This window comes from Rattus norvegicus, chromosome 19 (assembly GCF_021556685.1).
Source record: "Rattus norvegicus strain SHRSP/BbbUtx chromosome 19, alternate assembly SHRSP_T2T, whole genome shotgun sequence".
NCBI lineage: Eukaryota > Metazoa > Chordata > Mammalia > Rodentia > Muridae > Rattus > Rattus norvegicus.
The window spans coordinates 27,756,517-27,774,542 of NC_141552.1; the positions used below are offsets into that span (position 1 = coordinate 27,756,517).

General features: G+C 48.4%; 2 protein-coding genes across 4 annotated transcripts in view; one reads left to right on the top strand and one right to left on the bottom strand.

Moving 5' to 3' along the window:
- The window catches only part of LOC147999322 (disks large homolog 5-like), a 42,619-nt gene extending 41,206 nt beyond the window's left edge, over positions 1 to 1,413 (top strand). For both annotated transcript variants that reach the window (XM_087596592.1, XM_087596591.1), the window contains 3 exons: positions 37 to 203; positions 924 to 1,029; positions 1,145 to 1,413. In XM_087596592.1, the coding sequence (XP_087452718.1) occupies positions 37 to 203; positions 924 to 988 (232 nt within the window). In that variant the 3' untranslated portion in view covers positions 989 to 1,029; positions 1,145 to 1,413. The remainder of the gene's footprint in view (positions 1 to 36; positions 204 to 923; positions 1,030 to 1,144) is intronic.
- The window catches only part of LOC134483411 (disks large homolog 5-like), a 230,132-nt gene that overhangs the window by 170,760 nt on the left and 41,346 nt on the right, over positions 1 to 18,026 (bottom strand). The gene's annotated exons all lie outside the window — the stretch shown is intronic.

Below are 18,026 nucleotides of genomic sequence, written 5' to 3' on the forward strand. Positions count from 1 at the left end.
GCCAGCATGATCTTACTATGCAGACTGTATTTCCAGAAACCTGCTCAGCCAGCTCCTGATGGAGAACACATGTAGGAAGAAGTTGGTCCCACTGAAGCAGGAGAGCAAGGAGGTACATCTTGATTGTGCACTGAACCAGAAATATTTGGTTGACTTCAACAAGAAAGATAAAGACCATCAACGGCCAGAACCAGCATTATCAGGTAGGGACGAGCAGCTGTGTTAGCTTAACAATATCTGATAAAATTTGCCAATTTGATACATCTTTGCTTTTTCCTACCACTTTACTAATTTACACTCACAAACAGCCAACCACCTCATGTAATGGAATTGTTCATTGCTCTGCCTATGCACAAGTATTCTAGGAAGTTAACCACTTTTCAGAAACTGAATTATTGATCAAGCATATTTTGCTGCTCTTTTTGAAGCTGCAATCTAGAAATGGTGAGAGATGAATAACATACCTCATTATTGCATATCCACGTGATAGATTGGATGCTCTGTAGAGTTTTGAAAAATTTCTTGGTTCTTTGACAAATGACACTCTGTGGTCATGTGACCTCTTGTGTAGGAAGCACCTTTGGGATAAGAACCAAGTGCAAATGTCAAATTAGTACTTGTCATTAGCTTTAACCTTGGTGACATATGGACATCTCCTTTCTTCCTGCAACCAGATGAGGTCTCTTGCCATTGACCTGTTCTTGGTTTGCACTGGTATAAGTCTGGGTCCCATATTGGCAGCCCACATTACTGTGAGGCTCTCTGGAGATTTTGCCCTGCCCACAGAGTTAGCAACAATGATATCACTTAAAATGTCCATGTCGACTGTCCAATAGAACTGAGGTGGTAGAAGGCAGCCTTCCGACAGCTGCCTTGCATTTCCCCACCAGATCAGTGTCTGAAAAACTGCCTTCCTCTCCCAGGTCTCAGAAAGTGCAAGAGAGCTGGAATTGGACACACCCCAGTAAGAGAGCTTCCTGAAGAATAAGTTGCTTTCTCAGGAGTCCCTGATGACCAACATCCTGAATGGTAACAACATTTTTTGGATGAGTATTCATCCTCTGAGTTAATTTGTCATTTCTTAGAGACCCTAAATTTATATACCAAGCCAGCCTGACTGATTGAGGTCTTACTTTCTTCTCAGAAAACAGCACTTGAGAGACAACTTGGGGGACCACCTTTCATTATGTGTGCTAGAGGAGAAACAGCAATACGTCTGTGCTTCTAAATGTTCGTTAAGAATATGCTTTTAGAAATATTTTTGTTATGATTTTAATTGAAGTTTTCTTTTTGTTGTTTCATATTTATATGTTCTTGTTACTATTTTTACTTTCAAATATTTTTAAATATTTTTATTCATTTTAATCCTGTTTTGTTGTAAAAATGTATTCTTTATGAATAAAAATTGAATTCAATCTCTTGACTCTTAAGACCATCATTCTTACTCAAGGGTTCTGTCCCTTCCTGTGGACCTAGAACTGACAGCTACACATGGATCTCTGCATGTTCCATGGATCCTGGGCTAATAAGTGAATTCAAAGTCACCAAGGGGAACCCAGTGTGACAGTGTCTTTTGTTTGGATAATGTGGCTGTGTCTCAGACACACACTTTGTGATGTAATCACTGACATGCTTTACCCAATTATTAGGGTCCATGTGCTTCTTCTGAGAGAGCAACAGATGCTCTAACCTGTGACTCATCACCACAGCTCCTGCAGGTGGCTTTTGTTATTCCACATGAGGTGCTGTGTTAGGTGGACAGGATCACCTACAATTAGAGAGATCTCAGGAGATGTGTACTCACAGGTAACTTACTGAGCTGTGCGTGCTCAACGTGTTAGGTTGTCAGGCATCCCTACAGGGCTCTGGTGTCCCTACTGCTCATTGTGGGTCAGGATCATCCTCCAGCATCACTTAGTGTCCATATTAGAGCAGATCTTTCACCTAATATCTATGATGACCATATGTATTATACACATCTGATAAAATACAGAATAGAAACTAGCTTCTTGTAGGCCAGATTGGCATAATCAGTTTTTTGATTGTTAGCAAGAAAATTATTTTAATCTAAGCAGTTTAGGAAGGAACCTCCAGAGCATCCATAGTGAATGTAGCCAGCAGCTGTGAACACAGGTTTCTTTTGGAGAGCAGGCCTGTGCAAGCCCAGAACCTAGGTGGGACAGTTCAAGCTACCCTTTTTCCATGGCCAATCTGGGATCGTATTGAGAATGTATTTTTTCTAGGTGACTGATTTCCAATTTGTGGAATTGATCTAACTTGCTGAGAGTGGAGGAGACTCAGAGAGTTAAAGTACAGAAGGACCAATCCAGTATGTCCACAAAAGCTTGCTGTCACCCCAGGGCTTTTAAAAGCTCAGCAGCTAGAGAAGCAATGTAGTATTTGGTTACTCTCATGCTTAGGTCTAGTCATTCATTATAAGCTGACCATGACACAAAAAGAGTCATCTGTGTCACAATAGAAGCTAGTTGTAACTAGATTCACACCACACTATCACATCACTACTGTGTTTGAGGTTCTCAGTTACTATCTAAGAACCTGGAAGAGGCCTGGGTCTTGCTACACAAACTCATGATTTATGTCTTCATGACACTGTGTGCTTTGTTCTGTTGATGATACCATTGGCATACAATACCTTGGATACTTTGTGCTGACATCTGTCACATGAGACAATAGTTCATGTCATCCTAACCTGAATAAACTGTCCTTAGAGTACAGTGTAGTGGGAGGGGCCTTCTTTTCCTGTGAGATAGCAAAACATTTCCAGTCTTCAGTCAAGTCTGTCAGCCATTGTCCAGTGCCTGCCTTGAGATGTCCACCTTTTCAGCTGAGAGTCTTCATCCAGGCTGCTCTGTAATTCTGTAGAAGATTAATAGGGTTCCAGCCCTAGGATTTAATTCAGTGTGACTGTACTTGCCGAACATGCTCAAAGCCCTGTGATCCACCCTAGCCCTCTGTGCTTTAGAGAAAGAAAATAAAGAACCACATTGCACTTGAAGTTTCTCCTCCAACAGAAGGAGATCCTGCACAGGGCCTTTAAGTAACTCTAAGCCCCAGCTTCCGCCCACAGCTCCCTCCATCAATTCCATGATTGGTGTGTTTTCACTACTACTCACTTTCTTCTGTGTGCAAAGAATGTGCACCATGTCAGTAAAGTGTGTGTATGTATGTGTGTGTTTGTGTGTGTGTGTGTGTGTGTTTGATACCTAGTGAAAACTGTCGAGATACATGCAGACTCATGCTACTACTGTCCCATGGCACCTTGCAGGGAACCCTGAAATGGTGGCTACTTTAATACAGCCTAAACCGGGTGTGCATGGTTTCTGTAAGGTCACCACTACAGAGAGCAGGAAAAGCTTCAGTAGTCACATGGATGTGATCAATCAGTGTTAGTCATGCCCTTCCAGCATGGTAGACTGCAGGTTGTCTGTCCCCATCACTTTGCTCTCTTGTGCCCAAACAATGCCAAGGTCAGGGCCATTGAGCCATGAGGCAGAGGCTCACCACCCTCAGTGCTGCCTACGACCATTAAGACTGTCTCTTTCGGGTGTGTGCTTGCTGGACACTCATGGATCCTGAGATCTCCGCAGCTGAGGTGAAACAGTACCGGAGCCATTGCAATGTGGGCACACATTTGGTTGTGGAGCTGGGCCACTCTTTGACTTTTGGTGAGTGGAGAGACAACTGTTGGCTGAGCCTTTGGTGAACCGGATGGCCCCTGGCCAAGTCAGCAGTCAGCAGTATCAAAGCTGAGCAACCAGTGTTTTATGTTCCATTTTGTCATCGCTGGTCAGTGTTCTGATGCCACAGCACATGGCTGGTCTCAGTCTCCCCATGTGGCCACAATCCCTAATTGACATTGCCTCCACTTCCCAAGTGCCACTGGGATTTCTGTAGAACCCCTAAGGCAGCAGCAAGCAGGAGCTCCTGGCTATTCCCTCCCTGCTCTCTGGATCTGCAAGTCGTTCTGTGTACATATGGCTATGTCCTCATATACTCTTGGTGCCATGATACCTTAATAAACACTTGAATCACGCCCTTTCTTACAGAGACCCCATAATGGCCAGTTTTCAACTGCTACCTGACGCCATCTATAATCGCCTGGGAAATGAGGGACAGTCTGGATCAGACTGGCCTTTGAGCATGACTATTCGTGACAGTCTTAGTTGCTGTGGGAGATGCCAGACAGCCTCTTTTCTGATCCTAGAGTCCCTATACCCAGCTACTTGTCCCCTCTACAGCCAGACCCTACTTCTGCTCCTAGGCACTGTCTTGGACTTCCTTCCCTCAGGTGGCTTCTCTCCTTTGGTTGCTACAGAAACCTGTTATGAGGAAAGGAACAGGGAGTTAAGAGTTCAAAGCCATCTTCCCATTGATGTTCTTTCTCAGAGGTCAGTGGGACACTTAAAGAGTTTTGTGTATACATTTTATTAAGCAAGGGACAATCATGCATCAGACACAGGAAACTAACAGGACATCTACCGGACCTCCTTCAACACCTGGGCATCTCTTCTGGCCTGTGCTTCTGTGTGCTGAAACCTGGGGATCACCTTCCTGTGGTGTTTCCCAGGATGACTATGCACATTACTACACTGGCGTAAATCCTCAAAACTCACAAGCAGCAACAGGACTGCCACAGGAACGGTTCTACATCAACAGATACCACAGACCAGCAAGCAGAAGCATGGGAGGGTGGTGCTGTGGTTCACACACTTCTCTTTCATCACTAGGGCAGGTGACCCGCTGGAGAAAACAAGGAGGCAGCAGGATGGAAGAGGAAAACTAAAACCCAGTCCTTGCATGAAACACCCAAGCACATTTAGACTAGAAGAGAGAAGTTTGCCAAGAATGAGGGCCACTTTGGACATCCATCATCAATAGCCCTGGCTGTCTAGGCCAGCATCAGATCCAGCAGTCTCCAGGCAGGTGTCAGCCAGGCCCTTAAGGGCACTAAGAGCATTAACCATGAAAAATAGAACAAGATCTCTGCCTCTTGCCTGCCTGACAGCCAAGCATGTGTATTCCCTGGCTATGCTCACGCTGGGACCCCTGCTAGATATTAAGATATAGAGACCTGATAGTTGATTAGGACCCTGTTCAAAAAGGAAGACACCAGATATTTCCCTCTGGCATCCATATGTGCATGCATGGTTGTACAAGCTGGTAGAATCTCTCTCTCTCTCTCTCTCTCTCTCTCTCTCTCTCTCTCTCTCTCTCTCAAAGTTTTGAAGCACAGCAGAAGAATCTCTGGGACTCTAAGCCTGAGCAACCTCATCTGTGAACCACAGCTTCTGTGTGAGAGCTCCTTTGTGTGAGAGGCGTAGGGTGACTGAGGAAGGTTGCTGGTGTCCATCCCTGGCCTGCATGTGCATGCATACAGACACATGGACACATGCACACCCTGAGTTCCCCTCATCCAATCCTGAAATCTGAAAGCACTGAATTTCAAATCCAGGCGTTCTCCTAACCTACACCTTCCCTCAGGAATAGGAGATGAGGCCTTGCAAGAATCCTCAACCAGTGAGTCTGGCCCAGACCTTCTGAGATCCATTCTGACCCAGGAGGAAACAGCAGGTGTTATCAGGACAACACAGAAACTCAAAACTCCAGCCTGATGCAGGGACCCTCTGCTGGGTTAGGAGAAGACTCAGCATCATGGTTCCTGAATGAAAACATCACGTATGAACACACGGGGTCGCTGTGCCTATGCCTTCAAGGCATCTTCAGCAGCAGCTTAAATGGAGTAGGGATGACTATGGATTTCTGCCTGCAGGGTGATGTGAGAATCCTTTTGCTAAGGCTTGATCGCTAGATGTTGCCACAGAAACCCTTGAACTCTTCTTGGAGTACAGTCCAGGCAGAGGCTGAACACAAAACATTCTGATTATGAACTGAGTTTAACAGATAATCTGGAACCTGAAGGCCACAGGCCCAAAGGTCTGCACTGCAGGGGTGAGGTGTCACTGCAGGGATGACCACACACTGCAGGGGTAAGGTGAGACTGCAGGGATAACCACACAGTGCAGGGGTGAGGCGTCACTCAGGGGATGACCACACACTGCAGGGATGAGGTGTCACTGCAGGAATGACCACACACTGCAGGCTTGAGGTATCACCGCAAGGATGACCACACACTGCAGGGGTGAGGAGTCACCGCAGGGATGACCACACACTGCAGGGGTAAGGTGTCACCTCAGGGATTACCACACACTGCAGGGGTGAGGTGTCACTGCAGTGATGACCACACACTTCAGGGGTGAGGTGTCCCTGCAGGGATGACCACACACTGCAGGGGTGAGGTGTCACTGCAGTGATGACCACACACTGCAGGGGTGAGGTGTCACTGCAGGGATGACCACACACTGCAGGGGTGAGGTGTCACTGCAGGAATGACCACACACTGCAGGGGTGAGGTGTCACTGCAGTGATGACCACACACTTCAGGGGTGAGGTGTCCCTGCAGGGATGACCACACACTGCAGGGGTGAGGTGTCACTGCAGGGATGACCACACACTGCAGGGGTGAGGTGTCACTGCAGGAATGACCACACACTGCAGGGGTGAGGTGTCACTGCAGGGATGACCACACTCTGCAGGGGTGGGGCATCACTGAGGGGATGACCACACACTGCATGGGTGAGGTGTCACCTCAGGGATGACCACACACTGCAGGGGTGAGGTGTCCCTGCAGTGATGACCACACACTTCAGGGGTGAGGTGTCCCTGCAGGGATGACCACACACTGCAGGGGTGAGGTGTCACTGCAGTGATGACCACACACTGCAGGGGTGAGGTGTCACTGCAGGGATGACCTCACACTGCAGGGGTGAGGGGTCACTGCAGGGATGACCACACACTGCAGGGGTGAAGTGTGACTGCAGGGATGACAACACAGTGCAGGGGTGAGGTGTCACTGCCGGGATGATCACACACTGCAGGGATGAGGTGTCACCGCAGGGATAACCACACACTGCAGGGGTGAAGAGTCACTGCCGGGATGATCACACACTGCAGGGATGAGTTGTCACCGCAGGGATAACCACACACTGCAGGGGTGAGGAGTCACTGCGGGGATGACCACACACTGCAGGGGTGGGGCATCACTGCGGGGATGACCACACACTGCAGGGGTGGGGCGTCACCACAGGGATGACCACACACTGCAGGGGTGAGGCATCACTGCGGGGATGACCACACACTGCAGGGGTGAGTTGTCACCACAGGGATGACCACACACTGCAGGGGTGAGTTGTCACTGCAGTGATGACCACACACTGCAGGGGTGAAGTGTGACTGCAGGGTTGACCACACACTGCAGGGGTGAGGTGTCACCGCAGGGATGACCACACACTGCAGGGGTGAGGTGTCACTGCAGGGATGACAACACACTGCAGGGGTGAGTTGTCACTGCGGGGATGACCACACACTGCAGGGGTGAGGCGTCACTGCAGGAATGACACCACCCTGCAGGGGTGAGGCGTCACTGCAGGAATGACCACACACTGCAGGGCTGAGGCGTCACTGCAGGGATGACCACATACTGCAGGGGTGGGGCATCACTGCGGGAATGACCACACACTGCAGGGGTGAGGTGTCACCGCAGGGATGACCACACACTGCAGGGGTGAGGTGTCACTGCAGTGATGACCACACACTGCAGTGGTGAGGTGTCCCTGCAGGGATGACCAGGAAGCTGACTCAGCTCCTCAGGGCTCTCCCTGTCCTGAATGTGCTTCCCTTCTAGGTGAGCACTGCAGCTCTCAGGGTGCTGGAGGCCTGTGTGGGCAGCAGTAGAAACTGCTAGCCTTGTTATTCACAGCTGAAACTATCACACAGGACATTCCAGAAGTGAACACCACCAAAGTGGGGCCTTTCACAGCATTCTGTGTAGGATGGCACAAAGCCCCATGACAATTTCACCTGTGATCCATACCAAATGTCTGCTGTCAGTGCCTGTCTCTTAGGAGCCACCTGGATGATCCAGGGGATGGTCCTGAAGAAAAGGCTTGGCAAAATTGAGGTCTCCAAAGCCAGAGGAGAAGTGAGGAGGTGCAGGGGCCGTAGACCATGGAGACTGATATATGCTGATGTTAGACTACCCAGACTCATCCCTGTGTCCAAGTCTGGATGTCACAGAGGCACCTGGCAAAGGTCCCAACAGGGTCCTTCAGGATTCAGCTGTCTCCCTACTTGCCCTCCACCTAACCCACTTCCTGTGGTTCTGGGAGTCAAGGACTTCATCACCTTTTTCGTTTTCTTGTCATATTGCAGGTACTGTGACTCGACCACTCTTCCTCGTGCAGGAGACACAACATTTGTCACAGAACAGGACTGCTGCACCAGGAAGACCCAGAGCATAACCAGGACGCTACAATGAAAACATGACTGGCCCTTCATGCTGAATGACAGGAAAAGCACCCAGCCTTCTCTTTGTTGCAGACTGGATTCCTCAGCATTCCTGTTATGAACAGGGCACTAGTACCCTTCACAGGATACTTAGTGTTTATAAGACATTTATAGAATTCATCTTGTATATAGGCCATTGGGCTAGGAGCCAGCATCAAGGCATCAAGTAGGAGGAAATACAGAAACATTCTAGGAAGGGACAGCCAGGGGCCAGTGGGATGGCTCAGTGATTGAGGACCAGAGTTCAGATCCCAGCACATGGATGTTCACAGTCATCTGCAGAATCAGATCTAGGGGGTCCCATGACCTCCCCAGCTCCCAAGCAGCTACACGTGTGCGTCTCAGACACTTCTCACTCACCGTGAAACAACCTAAGCCACAAAACATCCCACACCTTCTTGGATGGGCCCATCCCTGGGGGAGTCTTGTGTGTTCTGGGCTTCAACTCTAGGAAAACTTGGCCTTGTTTTGTAGGATGTCTTATTCCTTATTTCAGCAGAGAGAAAAAAAATCCAGTCCTGGAACCCTAGAGGACACTGCCATGATGTCACTGCTGTGCTGGCATAGGCTTAGAGATATCTCCATGATCCATCCGAGTCACCTAGAGCTCAGGGAATGATGGAAAAGTCCATGTGAGTTCGCCCAGAGCTTGCAACCATGAGAAGGCTTGGAAAACACAGGGCACATGTGGTGTTTGATCCTGGGTCAGTTCAACCCTGTTGAGCCTGCAGCTAAGACAAACAGTTACACTGGCCTGAGTGCACAGGCCAGATCTCAGAACCTGTTTGCCAACCACGGAACACTCTGGATTCCTCCTCTCAGCTGGACCTTGATCTGCTACACCTCATCCACCCAAGCTTCTCAAGAAATGAAGCTACCAGGTTAATACAACCACAAACTGAAGGCAGCAAGAGCCTTCAGCCGCCCTGTGGCAGTAAGGTCAGTCCATAGGTCTCCTGTCCCTGCACCGTCAGTACCTGTGAGAGCCATGGCCACCTATTCCCTTCTGAGGTGAGAACAATTATACCCACAACCTTGCTTTCAACAAATCCTGCCTTGGCCACTGGTGGGACCCTCATGAGACTCAATCTGATGCAGGCCTCCTCAGACACTTTGGCTTCCTTTCTGGCTGCTGGAGCTTGGCCCTCCGGCCTGGACTAATGTAGGATCAGCAAGATCCAACTCTGTCAGGTCTCAGCCATCCCACATTGGGGGCCCTGCTTCACTCCTAGGGTCATTCTTTTCCCACAACTCTCCACTCTCTCCCTCACCCCCAATTCCCCTCGCCTCCTAGGCCCAGCCCTTCAGTCTCTGATGGAGACTGTCCTGGAAGGACAGGAGCCCCTCCCCTGAGATACTCTCCTACCCCATGCTGCTGGGCTCTGACAACTCTGCCCTTGGGCTGACTCATCTCTACAGACACAGCCTGCTGCTCCCCTGCCCCTGCAACCCACTTCCTAGCTCTGCTTCACACAAACACTGTAAGATCTCTACACTTGATTCCTGTTCTGTTTTGCTCCCTCTCTGTCCTCCAGAAGCTCTGCTGCTCTCACCACAGTAGGACCCACCAAGACACTGCTCCTGACCCCAGCAGCCACCAGTAGTCCAGGTCATGGGGCTACTAACAGCTTTGGCCCAGGACACAGGGCTCCTTCCTTCTTCAGTATGAGTCCAGGCTGAGACCATCTGGCCTGCTGCTGGGTCCTTGAAACCCTCAGTCTCACAGCCTCTGGGCACTCTGAGCCCTATTCCTTATTGCTAACAGGTACCTGCCGAGTCAAGCAACATGGGCCTTACTGGCTTCCTGGTGTGCCATGATGCTTTCCCTGCCTGGTTGGGGCTGTCCGCATGCTAGGATTATGTCTGGAACTAGACCTGCAGGTAACACCTGATGGGTTGACCAGGCTGTCCTCCTACTCCTGTTCTCAGGAGATTCTCCTGACTAAGCCTCCCAAGTGCTGGGATGACAAGTATGTGCCACCATGCCAGCTAGGGGTCTTCAGGTGTGATGAAAGACTGGGATCTGTGGTTCTGGTTACTTCCAACAGTGGGGACACCAGTGTTCTGAGCATTCTGTCATCTAGGACTTATATTCCATGTACTTCACACGAACACTGGGAGACTTCTGCACTGGTTACCTGTTCTCTTTGAAACCTGTCTTAAGGTATCTGACAGTGGGAGTCTCCATGAAGTTTTTGTCACCCTGAGGATGTGGCTATATTAATAAGCTCAGGCAGCATGCAAACACAGCAGAGGTTACAAACAAGACTACCAGGCTGGGGCCACTAAGTGATAGAGTGCTCCTTTGGCATGGTGAGGGCCCAAGTTCTCTTGCAACCAACATCTGCTGGGGATGTACCTCAGTGATTAGGCACTTGCCTAGCGTATGTGAGGTCCTGGGCTCCATCCCTAGGACTAAACCCTCATCCCCTACCCTGAACGCACCAGGTCCAGGCATCACTGTCAATCCTGAGGTCTTGAGTTTGATCCTCAGGCCCTCTCTAATACAAAAAGAGAAAAAACTCCCTTGATTTGTGTTTGACCCCTACATATGTCATGCCCATCCCACTTCGAGTGTACAATTAAAGAAAGCACGAGTAAGTGGTTGAGAGGCACTCACTGCCCTTGCAGGAGACCCCAGTTTACTTCTCAGCACAAACTGCATGTGACTCAGCAGGTCTCAGGGTAGAACTGGATATGTGACCCTGTGCTAAAGCACTGTCCTGAGTGGGGACTGCAGCTTCTGAAGAGGAATGCAAGCCTGTCCTCCAGACCTCCACCTTCAAGTCCTGTCTTGATGCCCTGGCAAAAGAAACTCCTTCTCTCCAGAGGAGCACTGCACTCAAATGACACCTAAGTGATGAAAACTATCTGTCCCCAAAGGCATGCCACTGAGCAGAGATAGCTTCTGTCATGCACCTCTGCCCATCCCCAGTTCCTCATGTCAATAACTCAACCTTTCATGAAGTAGATGGCAATGCATGAGGTAGGATGATCAGTAGTTTACTTGCCAGTCTGGGCTCTATGAGATGCTCTCCCTGGAATCAGAGCCAGCAAGAAATTCAGCATGAAAGCTCTTTGTAAAGAAGCTCAATGACCCAGAGTAGAGCCTGGGACCCCGCACGGTAGGATAAAGTGACTCCCATGGATTTTCCTCTACCTTCAACACTCATGCTTTGGCATGCACACCCCTACAAGGAGATCAATACACATGGGATAAAAAATTAAACAGAAACATTACTGAAGACAATGCAGACAATGTATTAAAGGATCCCGGGAACACTCACTTAGCACTTTCCTTTCCTTTGTCTTGGGAACAGCAGAGACTGGAGACTTCCTGAAAGAGAGAGAGGAGAGATGCACTGTTCATTCAGCTGGAGAGCTGTGCAAAGACCAGAGCCACCCGCCTTTTTCTGACAGTGGGAGCTGGGCCCAAGTGTAGGCTGTTCCTACTAGAGGAACCACAGGAAGAGGACCACCTTCCTCAAACCTTCCTGGAAGTCAGAGCACTGGCTATGGACGTCCCTCAATCCTCAGATGACTCTCTTTCAGCGATGGCTCAGAGCCTCTTAGGACAGAGAGGGACCAGAGCTTCCCCCCAAAGCAAGATCCCTGTCTTATCTGACAGTTATGAGGGCTTAGGTATGGGACAGAGGATGTGACAAGGTTACATGTAGCACAGGGCTAGGTTAGTAAGGCAATCAAAAAGGAAAGAGACCTGGAACATTCCTCATCTGTTCTTTTTGCTCTGTTCGTAGAGATGAGGGGCAGTATGGGGTAGAGGACTAGGACACAGCACAGCCTTCTCTGCACATGGTTAGCTTTCTAGGCTGCCTGGTCACTGTGACCAGCAACTTTTCAACTGTGCCATTCTACTACCAAGGCTAACACAACTGGTGACCATGTAGCAATAGGACTGTACTGACTTAGCAACATTTGGAATCACACAATGATCATGTGTCACAGAAGAGTTTTTTTTTTTTAAGAAAAGGATTTTAAAAAACTATTAATTTTGTCCATCTGAGTATGCTGTCCCTGTTTTCAGACACAACAGTAAAGGGTAGTATATGAGTAGAAATGGTTATGAGACACAATGTGTGGTTCCTGGGAATTGAACTCAGATCCCCTGGAAGAGCAGTCAGTGGTCTTAACCACTGAGCCATCCCTCCAGCCCCAGTATATTGTATTTTCAATATTGTTTGTTTTTATTTCTTTTCTCACCTATGTCTGTATGGCGTTTCTGTGAGTACAGGTACTCATGTGCTTGTGTAAAGGTCAGGGACAACCTGAGCACAGGTCCTCACCTTCTACCTCTCGTCCATGGCTGTGTATGCTAGGCTAGCCCTTCCCCCTAATCCTAGAGACTGTCCACTTTAGGCTCCTGTCTCCCTGTGGGAAGGGCTGGATGACAGACTCTACTGCATCCAGGTTCATGTGGCTTCTAGGGACCTAAACTGTTGTTGGGTTTGTTCAGATGAAAATAAACACCATTTCACAGCCCTGGCTGGGCCAGGCAGCGCACGGGTCTTTGCTGCTCTTGCAGAAGACTTGAGTTCAGTCTCCAGCAACAGGGTCAGGTGGCTCACAACCACCTGAGACTCCAGGTCCAGGGACTTCCAAGCTCTTCTGGATAAACCTACATGGCAAAAGCAGGGCTGGGAGCTGGAGGCTTCTGGTGTTGGCTTCTCCCTGCAGTAGGGGGCAAAACGTGGGCATGTGAGGTAACATGGAACCCTGTAATTCTACAAAGTGCAGAAGCTCCTGATGTCCCTCATGGTGCCCCAGAGCCTGCTCACCACACATGGAGGCTTCAGTAACATGGCCTTTTCCTGACCTGTGTGCACTCTGCATCCTCACTCTCTACCCCCTGCTTTTCTGGGTTGGAAGTCTCAGGTGTAGGAGGCGCCTACCATAGGCTTCTTCCCTTAGCATTTCAGCATTTTACCCACTTGACCTTCACCAGGCATCCTTTGCTCTACACAGTTACCTCAGCCTGTGACCCTCATCCTCCAGACTCTAATGAAGCAAACACCCATGTGTGTGCAGCTCTCATAGTTAGCCAGGCTAAAGGGGAAGGCAGCAAATCCTTCATGAACTCTAGACTCCTGAGGCCTAGGAAAATGTCTATACCGGTGCTAAACTCATGCTGACCTGTAAGACTACATTTTTTTTTAAACAGAAGGATGTGTGGTGGTGGTGGCACAGGCCTTTGATCCTAACACTTGGAGGCAGAGGCAGACAGATTTCTGAATTCTAGGCCAGCTTCCTCTACAGAGCTAATTCCAGGTCAGCTACACAAAAAACAACACTGTCTCCAAGAGTAAAACAAAAAAGAAAGAAAGAAAGAAAGAAAGAAAGAAAGAAAGAAAGAAAGAAAGAAAGAAAGAAAGAAAGAAAGAAAGGAAGAATGAAAGGAAGGAAGAAAGAAGTGAAAGAAAGAAAGGAAGGAAGGAAGGAAGGAAGGATTCATATTTTGTATACAATGAGATGCCTGCCTGTCTATACCTGAACCACCATGTTAACTATAACTCTTGTCACATCTGTATTAATTCAAATACTGAAGGCCAAATGGTTAAATCTTAATGACTATACAATTGGGGGGTGGTGCTGAAGAGATGGTTGGTTTAGTGGCTAAGAGCAGAAGACCAAGGTTCAGTTCCCAGTGGCCACATGGTGGCTCCTATTAACCTGTAATTGCAATTCTAGGGAATCAGTCTGGACTTCACGGGCACCACACATACCACATGGTGCACAAGCATTTATTAGGTGAAACACTCAGGCACATAAAATAAGTAAATAAAATATATGGTTAACAGACACTGTGATTCAGGAAGTTCTTAGTGACTTTGGTTATCATTTCTCTCTCCCAGAGACCTGTCTTCCTCATGGCTCAGCCTCCCTGGCTTCTAGGACATTCCCTAGCTCTGTGGAGCATGAAGTACTCAACACCATAAGCCAAGCATTGCAAAGCAAACTGCACCTTTACTACTACACCTTCACCATGACTGTGTCTAAAGGGAGAGACTTGGAATCCCACAGAGGCAAGGCCAAACCTGTTGGGCTATGTGAGCCCAGCCACTCAATAGTCAGATCTATTCCTGTCCTTGGCTATGGCATGAGGCTCTTAAGACAAATTAATTTGAAGGATCTCAACAGCTATGCTGTTAGACCTCTCATTGCTCTGCCCGACCTCCAAGCTTCGTTTTACTGGCTCAAATTCACACCCGAACTCCTCTCCTGCCTCAGCCACCATCAGCTCTTCTACTCCTCTCCACCTGTGCTCTGAATAATCCACACTAAGGTGGACGTTAACCTCTCCATGGACCTCCAGACGTATGCTTGTGATTACTCTTCATTGGCTGTTTTGTATAAGTGGGCGGGTTCTTCTAGTCTCATGCAGAACACTGCTCACACATTTTGGATCTTACAACACCCTCTTGATTGAGAATCCTGACTAATGACTGACTGAGCCTTCCATCCCTGAAGCCACCCTCTGTCTACCAGTCCAAGATGCGAATCCCTACTCTAACCCCAGGGTGTCCAGTTTCATCTCAGAAGCTAGACTCTGAACTGCCCAATATCTTTTGGATCTCTGCCTCTAATTCTCTGACAAATCGTTCCTATTTTTTTTTTCCGGAGCTGGGGACCGAACCCAGGGCCTTGTGCTTCCTAGGCAAGCGCTCTACCACTGAGCTAAATCCCCAACCCCCCCCCCCGTCCTCTTTTCTTTAAAAAAAAAAACACATTTTGTTGTTTATTTTTTGAGACAGGGTTTCTCTGTTCGGCCCTGGCATTTCTGATATGCTCTCTGTAGACCAGACTTGTCAGGAAAACAGATATCTCCCTGCCTCGGCCTCTTAAGCACTGGGATTACTGGATTTTGCCCGAAAGTTTAATTAAAAATTATTTAGTGGCAGTGCATGTTGGCACATGCCTTTAATTCAATCCATTGGGAGGTAGAGGCATTGTGAGTTCCAGGACAGCCAGGGCTATATATTAACACCTTGTCTCAAAGAAAACAAGCCAAAAATGAAACAAAAATGTTGCAATATGGTCTTAGGTATGTAACTGAGTCTGTTCTTGAACTCTGAATCCTCCCACTTTCACTCAGGTGCTAATCAGCAGGCTTCTGTCTTGACTTTCACTGCGCACTCAGGGCTGCCATGACTGTTACCTCTCCCAGTGTTAACTCCTGACTCTCTCATCAGCATCATCACAAAACTCCTGTCAAGAATTAAGGAAACCTGAATTCTAAGGAGCTCCAGTATTTCCAAAGCTCACTCTAACACAGATGTATCCTATGCTGAAGTAAAATGGTGACAGCTGGAGGTCTTAATTCCAGGACTTGGGACAGAGGGGTTGGAGGATCTTGAATTCAGGGTTGCTTTTACCTTACAGTGTTGGTTAAAGCAGGTTTGTGCTGCTACAAGATACCCTGTCTAAAACTATACCAAACACACCTAAAATGAGACAGAGGAGTTTGAGTGGGCACAGATGGGAAAGCTGTGCACTTTGTGGCTAAGCCACCTGCTGCCAGCACCAAAGTCCATGCACAACCCCGATTCTGAGCTGCCTCTGGATCCTGCTCAGGAGAATGCACCAAAGTAGCTCAGATCCAGGGCTTTTGGTCTAAGAGGAATTCAGGTAGTCACACTTTGGATGCCAGTTCTCCAGCTCAACTGCCTGTCAGCACAGGATCTGGTCTTAGTCATGACTTGACACCCCTAAATTCCTCCCAGCTAGCTGTGCTCTGAACTCACCCTGTGCCCTGTTCTGATGAATCTGCCATTCTCCACGGGAGTAGCCTCAAGAAGTCCCTCTCATTTGAAGCACCACTCAGAGTGCACTAAACACTACTGGGGAGGGGCGTGGCCAGCAGAGCACCCAACCCTTTTAGCTGTAGAACATTTAGCTCTAGAGTGGGCACTGCTGTGCATTGTGGAACTTAAGCAGTATCCCAGCCTTGGCCTGGGAAGAGCCATTGACACCCACACTTTCTGGGGCGACATTGTCTCCTGAGGATAGAGTCAGGCTAGGAGCAGCAACTGATGTTCACGAGAGACAAACTTTCTTCACCTCCTGCCCATGCTGGCCCTAGGATCTGGGCTTTTTTGGTGACATGAGTGCTGAGCCTCCCAGGTAGATGGGTTTTCAGGGGTCAGGTGGTGATTGTCACCAAAGATATCCATAAGGATAAGTCATACTCTACTAATTCCCATATTAGATTCCTTCTCACAGGTCACAGAGGCCATAGTGGGTCCTAAATGTGGAGTCAGGTTCCTGTGCACTTTTGAGGAGACTGGTCAGATGTTTAGGCTTCGTGATATTTTGTTGGCATTATTTTGGGGGGATTTTATTTTTACTGTTGGGGCCAAACCTGGGGCTGCCATGTGGAGGGAAAAGGCTTTGCCATAGCTGTAGATCATCCCTAATTATAAACTCCTGAATTCTCCCAATCCTGGAACTATCTAGGTCCCTCACATGATGCAACCTTTGGGGCATTCCTCACATAGAATCATGGGGTGGACTGCATCCCAAAGAGAGACAGTGGGAAATGTTCCCCAGTGTCTCCCTGTGGCTGTGACGATGGGAGTGCTGACCAGTGGATGGCAGGCCCCATGTGAAAGCCTTTTGGTTTCCACTTGAGTGGAATCTTCACCATGCCTTTTTTTTTTCTTGAAACACATGTTGCCTTGGAACTTACAGTCTTCCATCACCCTGACTCAGTTTCCCATGACTGGGATCATAGGCTTAAATTACTATGCCCATTTTTCTTTTTTGTATTTATAAATCTGCTAAAAAGCCAAAGGATCCAGAATGTATAATGGTGCAGTCCAAGGCATTTCCAACAGGGGATTCTTGACCTAGGAGTATCCAGACCAGTGTTTATTGTGTGGCTACTTCATTCCCATAACAGCTTATATTTGACAAAGAATTCCAAGTTGTGATATCACTGGGCAGCAGGCGATATCCCACACAGCAGGACTGACTCAGGTTGTAATTAAGGCTGGAGAAACGTACTAGGACCCTGGTAATCCTACCATCCTGGGGCCTTTAGATAGCCTTAATCTGATCTTCCCCCCTGTGCTATGAATCAATTGCTCTTGAAGGTAGATTTGAATTTACAATCACTGTGAGGCAGGAGAATTAGGACCCTACGGTCACTCTGGGCTCCATAGGAAGAGCCTGTTTCAATAGTAAAAGAGGTCACCTGTGAGTTCTTACTGTCTTCCCTGAGGCCTTACTGCTGGAGTTAGACTAGCTGTCTCACCAATTGAAGTAGAGGGCAGAATGCTGGTGACTTCTATAGTGAGGACTAGTGACAGATGGTCTATGGAAATTCTAGAAAGGTCTACAAGTATTTATGTCCTGTGCATGGGAACTGCTGGCTTCCCTGTGTCCTTTGCCTTTATTTTGCAGTCCATGGGGCACCTGGAAATGTCCCCAAACCAGGCTGTACACAGGGCCTGTCCCGTGACTCTCACTTGCACTCGGAGCCTGCCTGATAGTCATAGGTCTGACAGAGCCCTGACACCTGCAGAGACCACTATAAAGGACCCTGCAATCCCCATACTGCCCATCAGTGTCTATAATGTCCCTAT